Source organism: Bos indicus x Bos taurus, chromosome 17, assembly GCF_003369695.1.
Source record: "Bos indicus x Bos taurus breed Angus x Brahman F1 hybrid chromosome 17, Bos_hybrid_MaternalHap_v2.0, whole genome shotgun sequence".
In the NCBI taxonomy this organism is placed as follows: domain Eukaryota; kingdom Metazoa; phylum Chordata; class Mammalia; order Artiodactyla; family Bovidae; genus Bos; species Bos indicus x Bos taurus.
In genome coordinates, this window is record NC_040092.1 from 16757830 (window position 1) to 16771997 (window position 14168).

At 44.2% G+C, this 14168-nt stretch overlaps 1 protein-coding gene across 5 annotated transcripts in view; it reads left to right on the forward strand.

The window, feature by feature from the left end:
* Positions 1–6399: 6399 nt before the first annotated feature.
* CCDC60 (coiled-coil domain containing 60) overlaps positions 6400–14168 on the forward strand; it is a 173394-nt gene continuing 165625 nt past the window's right edge. For 3 of the 5 annotated variants that reach the window (XR_003515216.1, XR_003515217.1, XM_027566740.1), the window contains exon 1: positions 6401–6953. Coding sequence is in view for 3 of the 5 variants with exons in the window: in XM_027566740.1 (XP_027422541.1) it covers positions 6870–6953 (84 nt within the window). In the remaining 2 variants the exon portion in view is untranslated. Of the gene's footprint in view, positions 6954–14168 lie in introns of all 5 variants that reach the window. The other 2 variants (XM_027566743.1, XM_027566742.1) reach the window with 1 other exon arrangement.

The following is a 14168-nucleotide window of genomic DNA, read 5'->3' on the forward strand; positions in this document are numbered from 1 at the left end:
TATTCTTTTTATAAAAATACTGGTCATGAGTTTAGGGCCTACCCTAATCCAGTATGACCTCATCAGAACATGATTATAACTGCAAATAATCTTATTCCAAATAAGGTCGCATTCACAGGCACCCCAGGGTTTAGAACTTGAATGTATCTTACAGGGGTAGGGGACATGGAATTCTACTCATACAGGTAGGAAGCAGGCTAGAGTGTACTGAACAGGAAATTGTGAGCTACTTGGAAATCATGGGAATATGTGGCAGGAGAATGTTCTCCTACCAGGGATGGGAGTGGGAGGGTGTTGATGAAGGTGTCTTTTTTGTATATGTGTCTTTTTTTTTAATTGAAGTATAGTTGATTTGCAATGTTGAGTTAGTTTCAGGTGTATAGCAAAGTGATTCATATACACACACACACACACACACACACACACACACACACACATATACACATTCAGATATATATATATGTGATTCATATATATGTATGTATATATATGGTATATGTATACATATATGAGATGTTAGTTCAGTCCCTGAGTCGGGAAGATCCCCTGGGTGGGGCATGGCAACCTACTTCAGTATTCTTGCCAGGAGAATCCCATGGACAGAGGAGCCTGGTAGGCCCTAGTCCATAGGATCGTGAAGAGTCAGACATGACTGAAGCAACTTAACACGCACCATATTCATATATATACATATATATATGGTGGTGGTTAATCACTAAATCACGTCCGACTTTTGCAACCCCATGGACTAAAGCTCGCCAGGCTCCTCTATCCATGGGATTTCCTAGGCAAGAATACTGGAGTGGGTTCCATTTTCTTCTCCAAGGGATCTTCCCGACCCAGGGCTCAAATCCCAGTCTCCTGCATTGCAGGCAGATTCTTTACTGACTGAGCCACCAGGGAAGCCCATAGATATAGGTATTTTCAGATTCTTTTTCCCATATAGGTTATTACAAAATATTGAGTACAGTTTCCTGTGCTTCCCGTAGATCTTTATTGCCTATTTTTCATACAGTAGTGGGTATATTCTACTCCGAAATTCCTAACTTATCCATCCTCCCCATGGAGATGTACGTGGATGTTAAAGGAAATCTCCCAGTAGCCTAGGGAAGTCAATCACCCCCATGCCCCCCAGCCCCTGGTGGCTCTGAAATCCCTTGTTTTGGCAGACCTTGCAGAGGTAACCCTAGGTTATTTTGCTACGTGAGCCTACACACAAGGACACACACACACGCCTTGAAGCCTGTAGCCAGTGCGGCAGAGTGCTGAAAGAAGCCGCTAAATTCAGAATCATGAAACCTGGACTCTCAGGCCACCTACACCACTAACAAAGTGCTAGATCCCAGGAACTTCAGTTTCTATCTTGGCAAGATGGGATTCACAATCCCCTTATTCCAATCTGTCCTGCAGCCTCACACATGGCACCTTGAAGTGTGAAGGAATGGAAAGCTTTATCTGTGGAAGTAGCTTCCACCATATCCTAGCTCCCCAGTGGGGGAAATTCACGAAGAATATTCCTGTAGCCCATACCACATCCCCTGCTGCTGGGCCTGGAGAATCAGAATAAAGAGAAAGGGGAGGGGAGAGAGGTTAACTTTACATTTTCTCCTCTTTGTTTACAAAGATTCAAATTCACTGCCCTCCCCCTGGGGTGTAATTTAGAGAATGGAGTTGGGCCAGACTGGGCCAAAGAGCCCCCAAGGGGCCATGCCGCAGGTAGTCATCCTTCTTTAATCTAATGAAATACAGGAATCAGTAGAGTTAGTGCTAATACATATAATCCAGTGATATTTCATCCTGGCAGCAAGTCATCAATAGATTTTGCCAGTTACCAGGTGTCACAGGAGCCCCAAGCTTTACTTTTGCCCTGGGCCCTATAATTTGTAAATCCAGTGCTGACATTTCAGTAAAAACACCCAGAAGGAGTTCCCTGGGTGCTAGATACAACACAGACAAGTATATTAAAGATATTCAGAAAATGATGACTTTTCCAATAGGTTTTTAATGCTAGACATATGTAGTACTGACTGAAATGCAAGTGTTTAGCAGATTTGGAGATTTCACTTGGGCTACCCCAGCTGGCATCAGACACATTCTCAAATTTTTCTTCTACTTGATACATCTATTTTTAATCCCTTCAAATGCTTTTCTTTGGGGCAAATTGGGAGGATAGAATACCTGTCGCTTCACGCCTTTCAGTTTCCATTATGTATAAATCAAGCAGGAATTAAGAATTAAACAATCACTTCATATCTGAATTGTCAAATATTTCATTGTTGGGGGATGTATTTGCATATCTGAAAACATGTTGGCCTCTCAGTGTTTAAGGGATGCAGAGAATACCCAGCAATGCCTAGAGATGTATCCATGAGGGCAGAGGTGAAGAAGCTGACGATGGGGCAAGATGACCCAAGAAGTTCACAAGTCCAGATCTTGAGAAAGAGGGAAGATTTCCAGACCTGATTAAGTCTGAGTTCCTGGTTATCTCAGTCAACACTGACATAGCTTGGGTTCTGCAGAAACAGACGTGGAACAAGAGTTTGGAAATAATTGGGAGGCTGTCCAGGCAGTCCTAGAAGGGGAGTGGGAAAATGAAATAGGAAAGGGTAGAAGCCAATGCTGGGTCCTCGGTGAGCAGGCAAGTGCTGCAGGCAACGGGGTTGCCCCAGGGCAGTCCTGAAGGGGACCCCTGGGGGACCGCAGAACATGCTCCAGAGATGTCCTGCCTGAGGGGCCCGGAGGCGAGGGATTATCCATGAACTCCTATTAGATGCTATTTTCATGTCTACTCACATGGGTGTTAACTTCTTGCATAAACAGGCTACTCAGCTCAAAGACAGTAAACAGGCCTGCCCTGAGGTTCCAAAACTGTGAGCCGAGGCACCCAAAGGTGCCACAGAAAATTCATAGGAGAAGATAAGGAGATTTTACTCTTTTGAGGGAAATACAACAACATCTATCCAACCCTCTGTGAGCTTTTAGTCTGAGGCAGCTCACTGTTATAGTTTGATGTGTGTCTTCCCCCCCAGATTCCTATGTTGAAGTCTTAACCCCAGGACTTTAGAATGTGACCTTATTGGTTTGAATGCCTCTAGTGCTGGGGAGCTCATTCTCTCTCAGGGGAACATACCCCTTCATGAATAGAAAAGGGGACTAGCATGCACTGAGCCCTTGCTGGGTACTAGACTCTGTACAGTCATCGTTTCACTTAGTCCTTCCAACTGTACAAGGTGGGCATTACCATTACTATTTATATATGATACATGATGAAACTGAGGCTTGCAGAGGCGAAGTAACTTGACCAGGATCTCATTACCAGTAAATGACAGAGCCAGGGTTTGAACACAGGTCTTTTCTATTCCAAGACCCTTTCTACTTCCAGTTCTAATATGGCTCTGACAGGTGGTCGTTAATAAAAAAAGAAATGAGCTAACATTTATTGAGCACTTCCTTTTTGCTAGGCACTGGGCTTCACCTGATTTACTCATTTTGCTTCATCATTGTCCTGTGAGATGGTCACTGAGGGTGCTTAGTGACTAAGTCAGTCTGACCCCAGAACTCATGCCTTTGATTTTTTAAATTTTTATTGGAGTATAGTTGCTTTACAATGTTGTGTTAGTTTCTGCTGTACAGCAAAGTGAATCAATTATATGTATATGTATATCCCTTCTTTTTTAGATCTTCTTCCATCTAGGTCACCACAGAGCACTGAGTAGAGTTCCCTGTGCTATACAGTAGGTTCTCATTAGTTATTTATTTTATACAAAGTAGTGTATTCATGTCAATCCCAATCTCTCAATTCATCCCACCTCTACTCCCCACCTTGATATCTGTAAGTTTGTTCTCCACATCTTTGTCTCTGCTTTGCAGTTAAGTTCATCTGTACCATTTTTCTAGATTCCACATACAAGTGATGTTATACAATATTTTTCTTTTTCTGACTTACTTCACTCTGTATGATCATCTCTAGGTCTACCTATGTCTCTGCAAATGACACTATTTTGCTCCCTTTTATGGCTGAGTACTATTCCATTGTATATATCTCGCATCTTCTTTATCGATTCCCCTGTTGATGGACATTTAGATTGCTTCCATGTCCTGGCTATTGTAAATAGTGTTGCAATGAACATTGGGGTGCATGTATCTCTGTGAATTATGGTTTTCTCCAGGTGTATTCCAAGGAGTGGGATTGCTGGCTCATATGGTAGCAGAACTCATACCTTTTAAAACAACATTTTGCTGTGTATTTCCTCATATTGAGCCTAAACCTTCCTATTCTTTGGGCTCATACAAAACTAGTTGAATTCTTCTTTGCCAAGCCTGTCCCTCAAAGCCATATGAAGACAGCCCTTTGTTCTGCTCAAGGCTGAACATATTTCTCATTCTATCTTATTTTTCTCATTCCCCACCCCATATTCTGAACACAATTCAGTTTATCCTCATCCTTCTGAAAGTGTTTGCTGATGGCTTAATGCTGTCTGCAAAGAAGGCAGGAGGACCAAAACTTCCTATAAAAAGGAAGGTCAGACTCAGTCTTTAGATGATGGCAGGAAAATAATTACTTCCAAGCATCAGCATCTGGAACTATGTGGCTGGGTGTTTTTAATTTTATGTAGAGTCATCTTGCAGCCATGCCTTCTAAAGAGAAGGTGAGGTCATTGTGTGGCTGTGATGATGTCATAATCCTTAGCCGCTCAGGGGTTAGAGATAAAAAGAGTCAGATTGATCCAGTGTGAAATAATGCCAAGGATAAAGCACATAAATCAGAATACGTACAATCAATCTGCAGGCTGGAACCTATCCTATAGGGCTACTGGAAGGATTAAATGAATTAATGTATGTAAAGTGCTCAGTGGAACTCCTGGCACAGAGCCTGTGATCAATAAATATTAGTATTAATATCTGCTGTGAAATGAACACTGTACTGCAAAAATGACTAATTCTTCCTGGGAATGGGGTGTCAGGACATAATACTAGTTGCCACTTAACTAGGCCTCCTCATGTGCTCAGCCTTTACATAATGATCTGTTTTAACCTTGATACCTGTAGCACAGCTACTTTCCCCATGTGAAAGCGATGGAAGCTAAGCCTCATCCAAGTCAGGTGTCTTATCCAGGCTCATGTGGCTAAGAGGTTGGATTTTAGAGTCAAACAGGTCTGGCTTTGAATTCTAATTCACACACTTTCTGTGGGTCCTTAAGCATATCATTCAATCTCTCTGAACTTCAGTTTTCTAGTCTGTAAAACAGGGTAAGGAAATACCTTCCTTAAAGATGTGCTGTGAGGACTGAGTTAATATATATAAGAAGACAGTGCAACATCTAGCACATTCCAAGCACTTAATTTCATTCACTTCATGGCAACTAGACGGGGAAACAATGGAAACAGTGACAGACTTTATTTTGGGGGCTCCAAAATCACTGCAGATGGTTACTGCAGCCATGAAATTAAAAGAGCTTACTTCTTGGAAGAAAAGCTATGACCAACCTAGACAGCATATTCAAAAGCAGAGACATTACTTTGCCAACAAAGGTCCATCTAGTCAAGGCTATGGTTTTTCCTGTGGTCATGTATGGATGTGAGAGTTGGACTATGAAGAAAGCTGAGTGCTGAAGAATTGATGCTTTTGAACTGTGGTGTTGGAGAAGACTCTTGAGAGTCCCTTGGACTGCAAGGAGATCGAACCAGTCCACCCTAAAGGAAATCAGTCCTGAATATTTGTTGGAAGGCCTGATGCTGAAGCTGAAACTCCAATACTTTGACCACCTGATGTGAAGAACCGACTCATTGGAAAAGACCCTGATTATGAGAAAGATTGAAGTCAAGAGGAGAAGGGGATGACAGAGGGTAAGATAGTTGGATGTTATCCCGACTCAATGGACTGTGAGTGTGAGCAAGCTCTGGGAGTTGGTGATGGACAGGGAGGTCTGGGGTCGCAAAGAGTCAGACATGACCGAGCAACTGAACTGAACTGAATGTCATGCACACATAACATATACACGTATACATTTATGTGTGAATATGTGTTGTGTCTGTGAGGGATTTGAAGGATGAGTAGGAATGGTTGTTGGGTGAATAAAACAGAGAAATCTCACAGTAAAATAATTGACGGGTTCAAGGCCCACATGGATCTACCCAACCCAAGGCACTAGAGAATTATGGCAGGACAGGGCAGAGTTTGGAAGGAAAGAGACGCTTGTAGTTAGATGAAGAGAAAGGGTCAAGGTCTTCAGGCCTGAAAGGAAAAACCAAAGTTTGGAGAACGTGGCTCCCTGGCTAGCCGCCAGCTTCCAGCCAGGGGCCCAGCGGCCCGGGAGAGTTCGCGACCCTGCTCCTATTGATCCCAACCAATAGGAAGCCCTCCTCTGGGCGCGCCGTTGCCAGGCGACCGCGTGGGCCCGGGACTGCCGGTTAGCGGCGGTGGCTTTCCCTCCCTCTCGGCTGGGCGCTGCAATCCTAGGATGGATTTCCGGGGGCCCCTCCATGGGCCCCCCTCAGACTTTTTCAGCGGAGTTTTATTTTTTTAGTTTCATATTTTATTTTTGTTTCTAGAAGACAAAGCTGTCCCCGTCCCAAACGTGGAAAAACATAAAAGTTTGTGACTTTCTAAAAAGTAAGTCCGGGGCTTGCCTGATTTCACCCCGCGGCGGCTTCCTTATCTTGTTGGTAGGAAACCCAACAAGACTTACTTTTCCAGTTAATTCCTCCCCAGTCAGAAACCTGTCTGGAGTCTCATTAGGACCTGTGAGTCAGGGAGAAATTGCTGGAAAGCCCTTGACACCAGTGACTGCTGATGTAGAAGATTCTGGGGGAGAAAACAAAACAAAACCTTCCCTGCTGGACACAGTTTAGCCTGAAGGATTTCCAAGATGACCAAAATCACCAAGAAGATGCAGAGTGCCCCTGCCTCTGGGGCCCTCTTTCCCTTTTTTGCCTCAGCTCTCCTAACACAGGTGAGTCTCTTGTCTCTTTGTGAAAGCAGTCGTGTTTTCAAGACGAAAAATAGAAATTAGCCTCCAGACCAATCAGGGACATCAGGAGAAAGAAGAGTCAGGGTGTAATTAAATTGTGACACATCCCTATTGCTATCAGTGGTTGGTTACTCGTGAAGAATGAAAATGCCAGCCAGAACGGGGAGCTGGGCCATCGTATTAGCTAGTAATTCCAAAATGATGGAATAAATCGGCAGTGACACTGTAGAACATCAGGAAAAAATTAAGATGAATTGTAGGTTTGCCATCGCAGAAATTATTTTCAGAGATCCGCAGTGCTTGGGGTACGTGCACATCCTCTCTCTCCGTAGAGAGGCTACAGAGTCTTTGGGGTTTGAAGCCTGACTTGGCGTCTCACCAGCTATTGAGATGAGTTGCTTAGCATCTCTGAGGCTTTATTTGCTTCTGTCTATGAAATGTGAACAGGAACATCAAGTAGGCAGAAACAGTGTGAGGACTCAGTAAGATATGGAAATTGTTTAGGGTGATGCTGACACTTTTGATCATGAATGTATGGGACAAGAAATACTGTTGTTGGTTTGAAAGACAAATCAAAAATGAGTATGTGTTTAGTGCTGGGCATCAAATTGTTTCTGGTTTTTGATGATCAGAACTGGGCGGGCCAGTTATGTCTGTCTGTGTTAAACGTGTCTTTGTTATTGTATCTGCAAACCCCCATGTTTACCCCTACGTTGGCCAAGGTAGGTGAACAGTGGGAGGGGAGCAGAGCCTATTACTGGCCTTCTGTGGGCCACCCGCACTGGTATATCTTGTGGCTCAAGGTCCTGTCCCAGGAAGGAGGGCTTTGAAAAAAGTCAAGGCACAGAAGAGAGTTTAAAACTCACCTGTGCTTATGTAGTGATCCAAAGCGTTCCTGAGCTCCTACTTTCCAAGGATTGACACAGCTCTGTGCAGCCTTCACTGTTCAGCCCTCTTACTGAGTTCCCTCTGAAATATGCAGTCTTTACCAGTGTCTCCTCTGGTTTCAGAATGCTACACGGAAATGGGTTTTATGCAGAGCAACCCCCTCTGGGAATGAACTTCCCAGCATAGCAATGAGAGAAGGGAAGGAAGTAGATATTTCAAGAATCAGTAGTGAGTGTGAGCACATGGCCAGTGGACCCAAATAGCCTGGCTTGAACCCTGGATCTGCCTCTTTGCAGCCCTGTGACCTTGAGCAAGTTACAGAACTTCTCTGCTCCAGTGTTGCTTGTCTGTAAGATGGGGATATCATAGGACCTCCTCTTGGGATTGCTGTGAGCATGCTCTGATATGTCCAAAGTTGAAGAACAGCATCTTAGGTCGTTAGCACTTCCTAGATTTTTGTTACATGGTTGTTTCATTCATTTAGTGAACATGTTGAATTTCTCTTGTGTGCTAAATACCTGCTCTTGTAAAATTTAAAACTTGCCTAAAAAATATTCACAATCTGTAGTGTGTATGTTGGGGCAGGAAGTAAAAGAGATAAACAGTTCACTGTGATGCAATGTGATAAATGGCATGGGAGGGATGTATCATTGGGTGTAGTGGGAATGCAGGGGACAGGTAATTCAGGCTCGTGTGTGTGTGAGAGAGAGAAAAGAGAGAGAGAGGTCATGTAACCAGGTTTTCCATCTTGGGTTAGAGACATTGGGGAAAGTAGAGGAGGACCCAGAGGTTGAAAAGACCGTCTCTGTCTTGAGAGGAGCGTAGATAGGACTCTGGAAGGTCAAGAGCAGGGAAGCAGGCTTCCAGGCATCTGTTGGATAAACAAGACCTCAGGCACAAAACCACGGAAATCCTGCTGCCCACACCCCACTGCCTAGGAAATAATGAAGACCCTAGGGTGTCCCTGGCTGACATTTGAAATATCATGCCTTTAGAAATTTCAACTTTTTAGAGCTACTGTAAAGCATTGATTGCTTCCCTGGTGGCTCAGTGGTAAAGAATCACCCTGCCAATATAGGAGACACAGGTTCAATCCCTGCGTAAGGAGAATCCCCTAGAGAAGGAAATGGCAACCCATTCCAGTATTCTTGCCTGGAAAATCCCATGGACAGAGGAGCATGGCAGGCTACAGTCCATGGGGCGGCAAAGAGTCAGACACGACCTAGTGACTAGACCACTAAACCACAACAAATGCCAGGCAGCCAGGTGTCCAGTGAGGCGTGATTTGAGGAAGAATCTGGCTTCTCAGGGGAGGAAGGTGAGATCAGCTGGGCTTAATGGGAATGCCACTTCCTGCCCTGTGCTGGTGTAATGGGTGACACCTGGCGGCAACTCCCAAAAGTGTCCTGAAGCCCTCTGGCTGTTTTTCTTCTCATGGGGTTGAAAGTTGCTTTATCATAACCAGTGTTACAATGGAACCTTTCTCTGCACAGCATCTTCATGTAGATTTTTCGGCGGAGGGAGGGAGTGTAAATAATGTGTGCAAATCCTCTGCTTGAATGTCTTATTGAGGAAACCGTCTAGCCTGCCCTAAATCAGACGCCCTAATCTGTTTAAGAAGTTCCTTGTCCCTTGTCCTTTTGTTTCTCAAGGAAGCAAAAGAGAAGTTTAATGGGATTAGCCATGGCGGAGGGAGGGAGCAGAGCATATGTAGATTACCATGGGTCCACATTTTCTTCTTTGGAAGAGACTGAAACAGAGGAGGGCACTTCAGACACCTTCTCCATGTTCTAGAATGGAAATGTAGGGATGGCATTTGGCAAAAACTATATAAAGGCATGGAATCCTTTATAGAAGTTCTGTCTCTGGGTGGCAGAGGGACAAGAAGCATCCTTAGTTTGGGCAGACACTGAAACAGGCAGGAGTTAGACTGGGTGCTTCAGTGAATCCTAGCTTTGTGATTAAAAGAGCAGATTCTTCAGCAAACAATATGGGTTCGGACCCCAACTCTGACACTCAATTATGTTGTGGGTCCTTGAACAAATCAGTGCCTCTCTGTGCCTCAGTTTCCTCCTCTGTGAAGTGGGCACCTTGTATTTGATCTAAGGCATCTTCCATTTCAAGAGGCATCACCATTTTCTGCGTGTGCCAACAAGAAACAAAACTACTGACTAAATTATGCCCTACTTTCAATTATAAGAAGTACCCCAGTTTCAGAGATGCTGAAATGAGGAAAGAAAATGCACATCTTAGAATAGAGGAAATCCAGCTAAAAATGTTCCAGTCTCATAGGGTTTTGTGGGGATTAGATGAATTAATATGGGTAAAGCTCTTAAAACAGGGTCTGGCGCAGAGTAAATACTAGGAAATGTTAGCCATTATGACACTGTTGCTTAATCTTTTAATTGACTCTGTGATAGAGATGTAGTTATTACAACCCCCCCACCCCCACCCCCACTTTGCACCTGAATAGACTGAGGCTTGAAGAGCCCCAGGGTCTAGTTCTCTGCTGAGAGGTAAGTTGGCAGATTCAGGGAGATGGAGGCAAGCTATATACAGTCCCATCTAAGGAGACCTTGGCCTGAGCATCACCGTCCCACACCCACTACCATCCACCCCAATGGTGAGAATGGAGTTGCCCAGGGCAGCTCTCAGAAGTTCAGCCCACCATCCAGTTGGGCTATCTGGAATCAAACAAGCACGGGTTTCCTCCAACAAGAGAAACCTTGACTCCAACATAATACATTTCCACTGCAAACATGAAGCGATTTTCCTCTTTGTTCAGTTAAGAGAAATTGTGGCCTGAAGTGGTAACGTGGTGAGTCACTGGTCTTTGTTCGAAGTGGGCTCAGCACTGGGTAATTTCTCTAGTCTCTAATCACGGAGACTACGCCCCCTGCCCTGAATCAGTGATTACCCTGAAAAATAAAATAAATGAGAGATCTGAAGACCACTTGAGATTCAGTTCTAAAAAATCCCAGCCAGCTGCACCTTCATTTTTATCACCACTCATGACTTTTAGGCCAGGAAGATAGCAACGAGTCCTTTTTTCTCCCCAAGGGATTCTTCTGGCTCCATTGTTACTGCATGGAGACAGTTGCAGAATTCGAGTTGTTGCTTTGTTTTGTTTTCTTTCTGCCCTGAAGCTCTGGACTGGTGATGTTTGCCTCAGCAAATATGGCTGTGTCTAATCGCAGACCCACGTGACAGTCGGCTCCCTCCGTGATAAATCAGGGTGCCAGGAAGGCATGTGTTCATTACCTTCTGACATGGGAAGAACGATAGGCACTTTCTTTATGCTGGACAAAATGAAGTGAGTTCTTTGTCTCATCTGTGAAGAAGCAGCTGCTGAGCATGGAGAGGTGAGGGTGGGGATGGGAGAGGAGCAGTAGAAGAAACCCATCAGAGTCTAATTGATATGATGCAAGCTTAGTGACAGGGTAAGTTCTCTGCCTTTGAAATCAGACAAGGTGGTCTCGAATGCACTCTTTGACCCTAATGTGAGGTTCTGTGAAATGGCCTGAATAATAATAGGGTCTACCATGTAGATCTTTTGAAAGGATTAAATAAAATAATGCGTCTGAAATACTGAGCATGGCACTCAGTACACAGTGAACTCCTTAGTAGGTGATGACAGTTGTTATTATGACTCATGCTCCTTTGTCTTCTCTGACTGGACACGTGTGCCTCCATCACTGTTTTGAAGATAGACCAGATGTGAAGCCTGAAGGAAGCTGAGCATTAACTGTAAAGTCGCAGACTGGGATCCATCATTAGTGATGCCAAGTCCCAGTTTAAGGGTAGAAGGGAAGAAGCAGGCCTAGGGATATTTTTAAGAACTTGTGTGAGAGTATATTTTTATGGACATCAAGCCAGTCCTAAAGGAAATCAGCTCTGAATATTCATTGAAAGGACTAATGCTAAAGCTTCAACACTTTTGGCCATCTGATGTGAGGAGCCAACTCATTGGAAAAGACCCCGATGCTGGGAAGGATTGAAGGCAAGGAGAGAAGAGGGCAGCAGAGGGTGAAATGGTTAGATAGCATCACCGACTCAATGGACATGAACTTGAGCAAGCTCTGGGAGATAGCGGAGGATGGGGAAGCCTGATATGCTGCAGTCCATGGGGTCACAAAGAGTTGGACGCAACTTAGTGACTGAACAGCAACAACATCAGCATAATTTTGTGAAGGATGAGATGCCTTGCAGGAGAGAGTTCATCCTGATGGCAGAAATGCATGACCCAGTTAAAAAATCCTAGTTGTAGGAAAGGGAGTGCCAGTGCCCTTAAGTGTGATTTAAATCCCTTGGTTTTAACTTTCAGCCCAGTCTCATTACTCATGTTTGAATCCTATGGAGAGACAGAAACGGTTTAAAAAAAAAGAAAACCTTATGTATCAATTAGGATCATTCTTGGCTGCAAGTAAGAGAAAAAACTCAAAAGCAGTGACCTAAACAAATGTGAATTTATTTTTCTTATGTGAGAAGTCTGGAGGTATATGCCCACTGGCATTGGTTCAAGGAGGAACTTATTAATGTTAAGACTTGCAGGTCCTTTTCCTTCATGGTCATAGAATGGCTACCTCATCTCCACCCATTACATTCATATTCCAGTAGAAAGAGAATAAAATGGAGGGTAAGAACTATTTTTGTCTTTCTAATGAGGCAAACAAAGACTTTCCAGGAAAATTCCCAGCGTGTTTCCTCTTATGTCTCATCTGCTAGGGTACTGCCACCTGTCTTTTATTAATTGCAAGAATGGCTGAGGGTGGAAAAAAAAAAAAAAAGAATGGCTGGGAAAGTGTGTGTCTATCCTGAGTGTGGAAAAGCAGGAGCAAGAGAGAGGTGAAAGTATTGGAGATGGGGGTCAGGTTGACTGATCAGCAATAACTAGCACAAATGACTTCACAAAAACTCAGATATTGGGGGTCCCAAGCAATACAGTAACCTGAAAAAAAGAGAGAGAGACAGCTCTTAGCCTGTACCACAACTGTTTAGGGATGTCAAGGGCCTTTGTCCAGAGTGGTACTTTAAAAAACAGCGCAGAATCCACTGAAGGGCTGAGGGGGTCAGGATAAGGGGGAAGTCACCAAGCGAAACATTCATTCACTAGTATTTACTGAGCTCCAGATGTGTGCTAAGTGTAATTCTAGGTGTTGAGGATACCTAGAAGTGAAAAAGACAATCACATGGAACCACCTTCCAGAAACTGAAAAATACAGGGAGTCAGATGAAAAGAGATCCAAGATAGTGGACTGTCTTTATTCCTTTGACTCCCTTCTGTTTTCATCATTTGGAGAGTGGGTGGGGGGGAGGCGCTTAAAGAATCAATCTCTGGACAAGCCTTTGCACAACCATAGAAAGAGACCCGTCCTTGACCCCTTGTCAGCATTCCTGCAGCCTCTGAAGACTCAGCCGTCATCTGTTCAGTTCAAAAGCTGCAGAATCCACGTGGGGTTCAGTGGCAAGTAGCACTTACATAAAATCTGACAGAAGCCAATTAAACCTTTCTTGGACTGAACAAATCAACATATTTTTCTCAGAGATCTTTCTGACAGTTAAATTCAAAATCATAATCACCAGTAATGGGATACCTTCTATCATGAGATGGTGGCATTTTCCCTTCTGAATTCCTGTTTTCAAACTCTGCTGAAAAAATTTCTTGCAGGCTCAATTTTGATCTGATGTATTTCTGTCTAAGTTGGAATTTATGCAGTCGGAAGTTGTATTTAATAACTCAAAAGTTAACTCTGTTTGGAGATCTGCCTCTGCCTGCAAGTGTGGAAGCGCTTTGGGATTTCTGGATTTCACTAAGTGGGAAGATTATACACTTGGCATGATTTCTGGAATGGGTTCAGTGTTGTCAGGGGCTTCAAGGGGTCCATGGCTGGCTGCAGCTCAGTGGCAGAAAGAATGGAAAGTAATGCCCCATTGTAGCCTGGTACAGCGGAGAAGGCAGTGGCACCCCACTCCAGTACTCTTGCCTGGGAAATCCCATGGACAGAGGAGCCTGGTGGGCTGCAGTCCATGGGGTCGCTAAGAGTCGGACACGACTGAGCGACTTCACTTTCACTTTTCACTTTCATGCATTGGAGAAGGAAATGGCAACCCACTCCAGTGTTCTTGCCTGGAGACTCCCAGGGACAGCGGAGCCTGGTGGGCTGCCGTCTATGGGGTCGCACAGAGTCGGACACGACTGACGCGAATTAGCAGCAGAGTAGCCAGGTGCAGGGTCAGTATGACCCTCTGAGATGTCAATTAAATGCATAGGACAGGTGTTTTGGATGCATTAATATGAATCAGACTTGG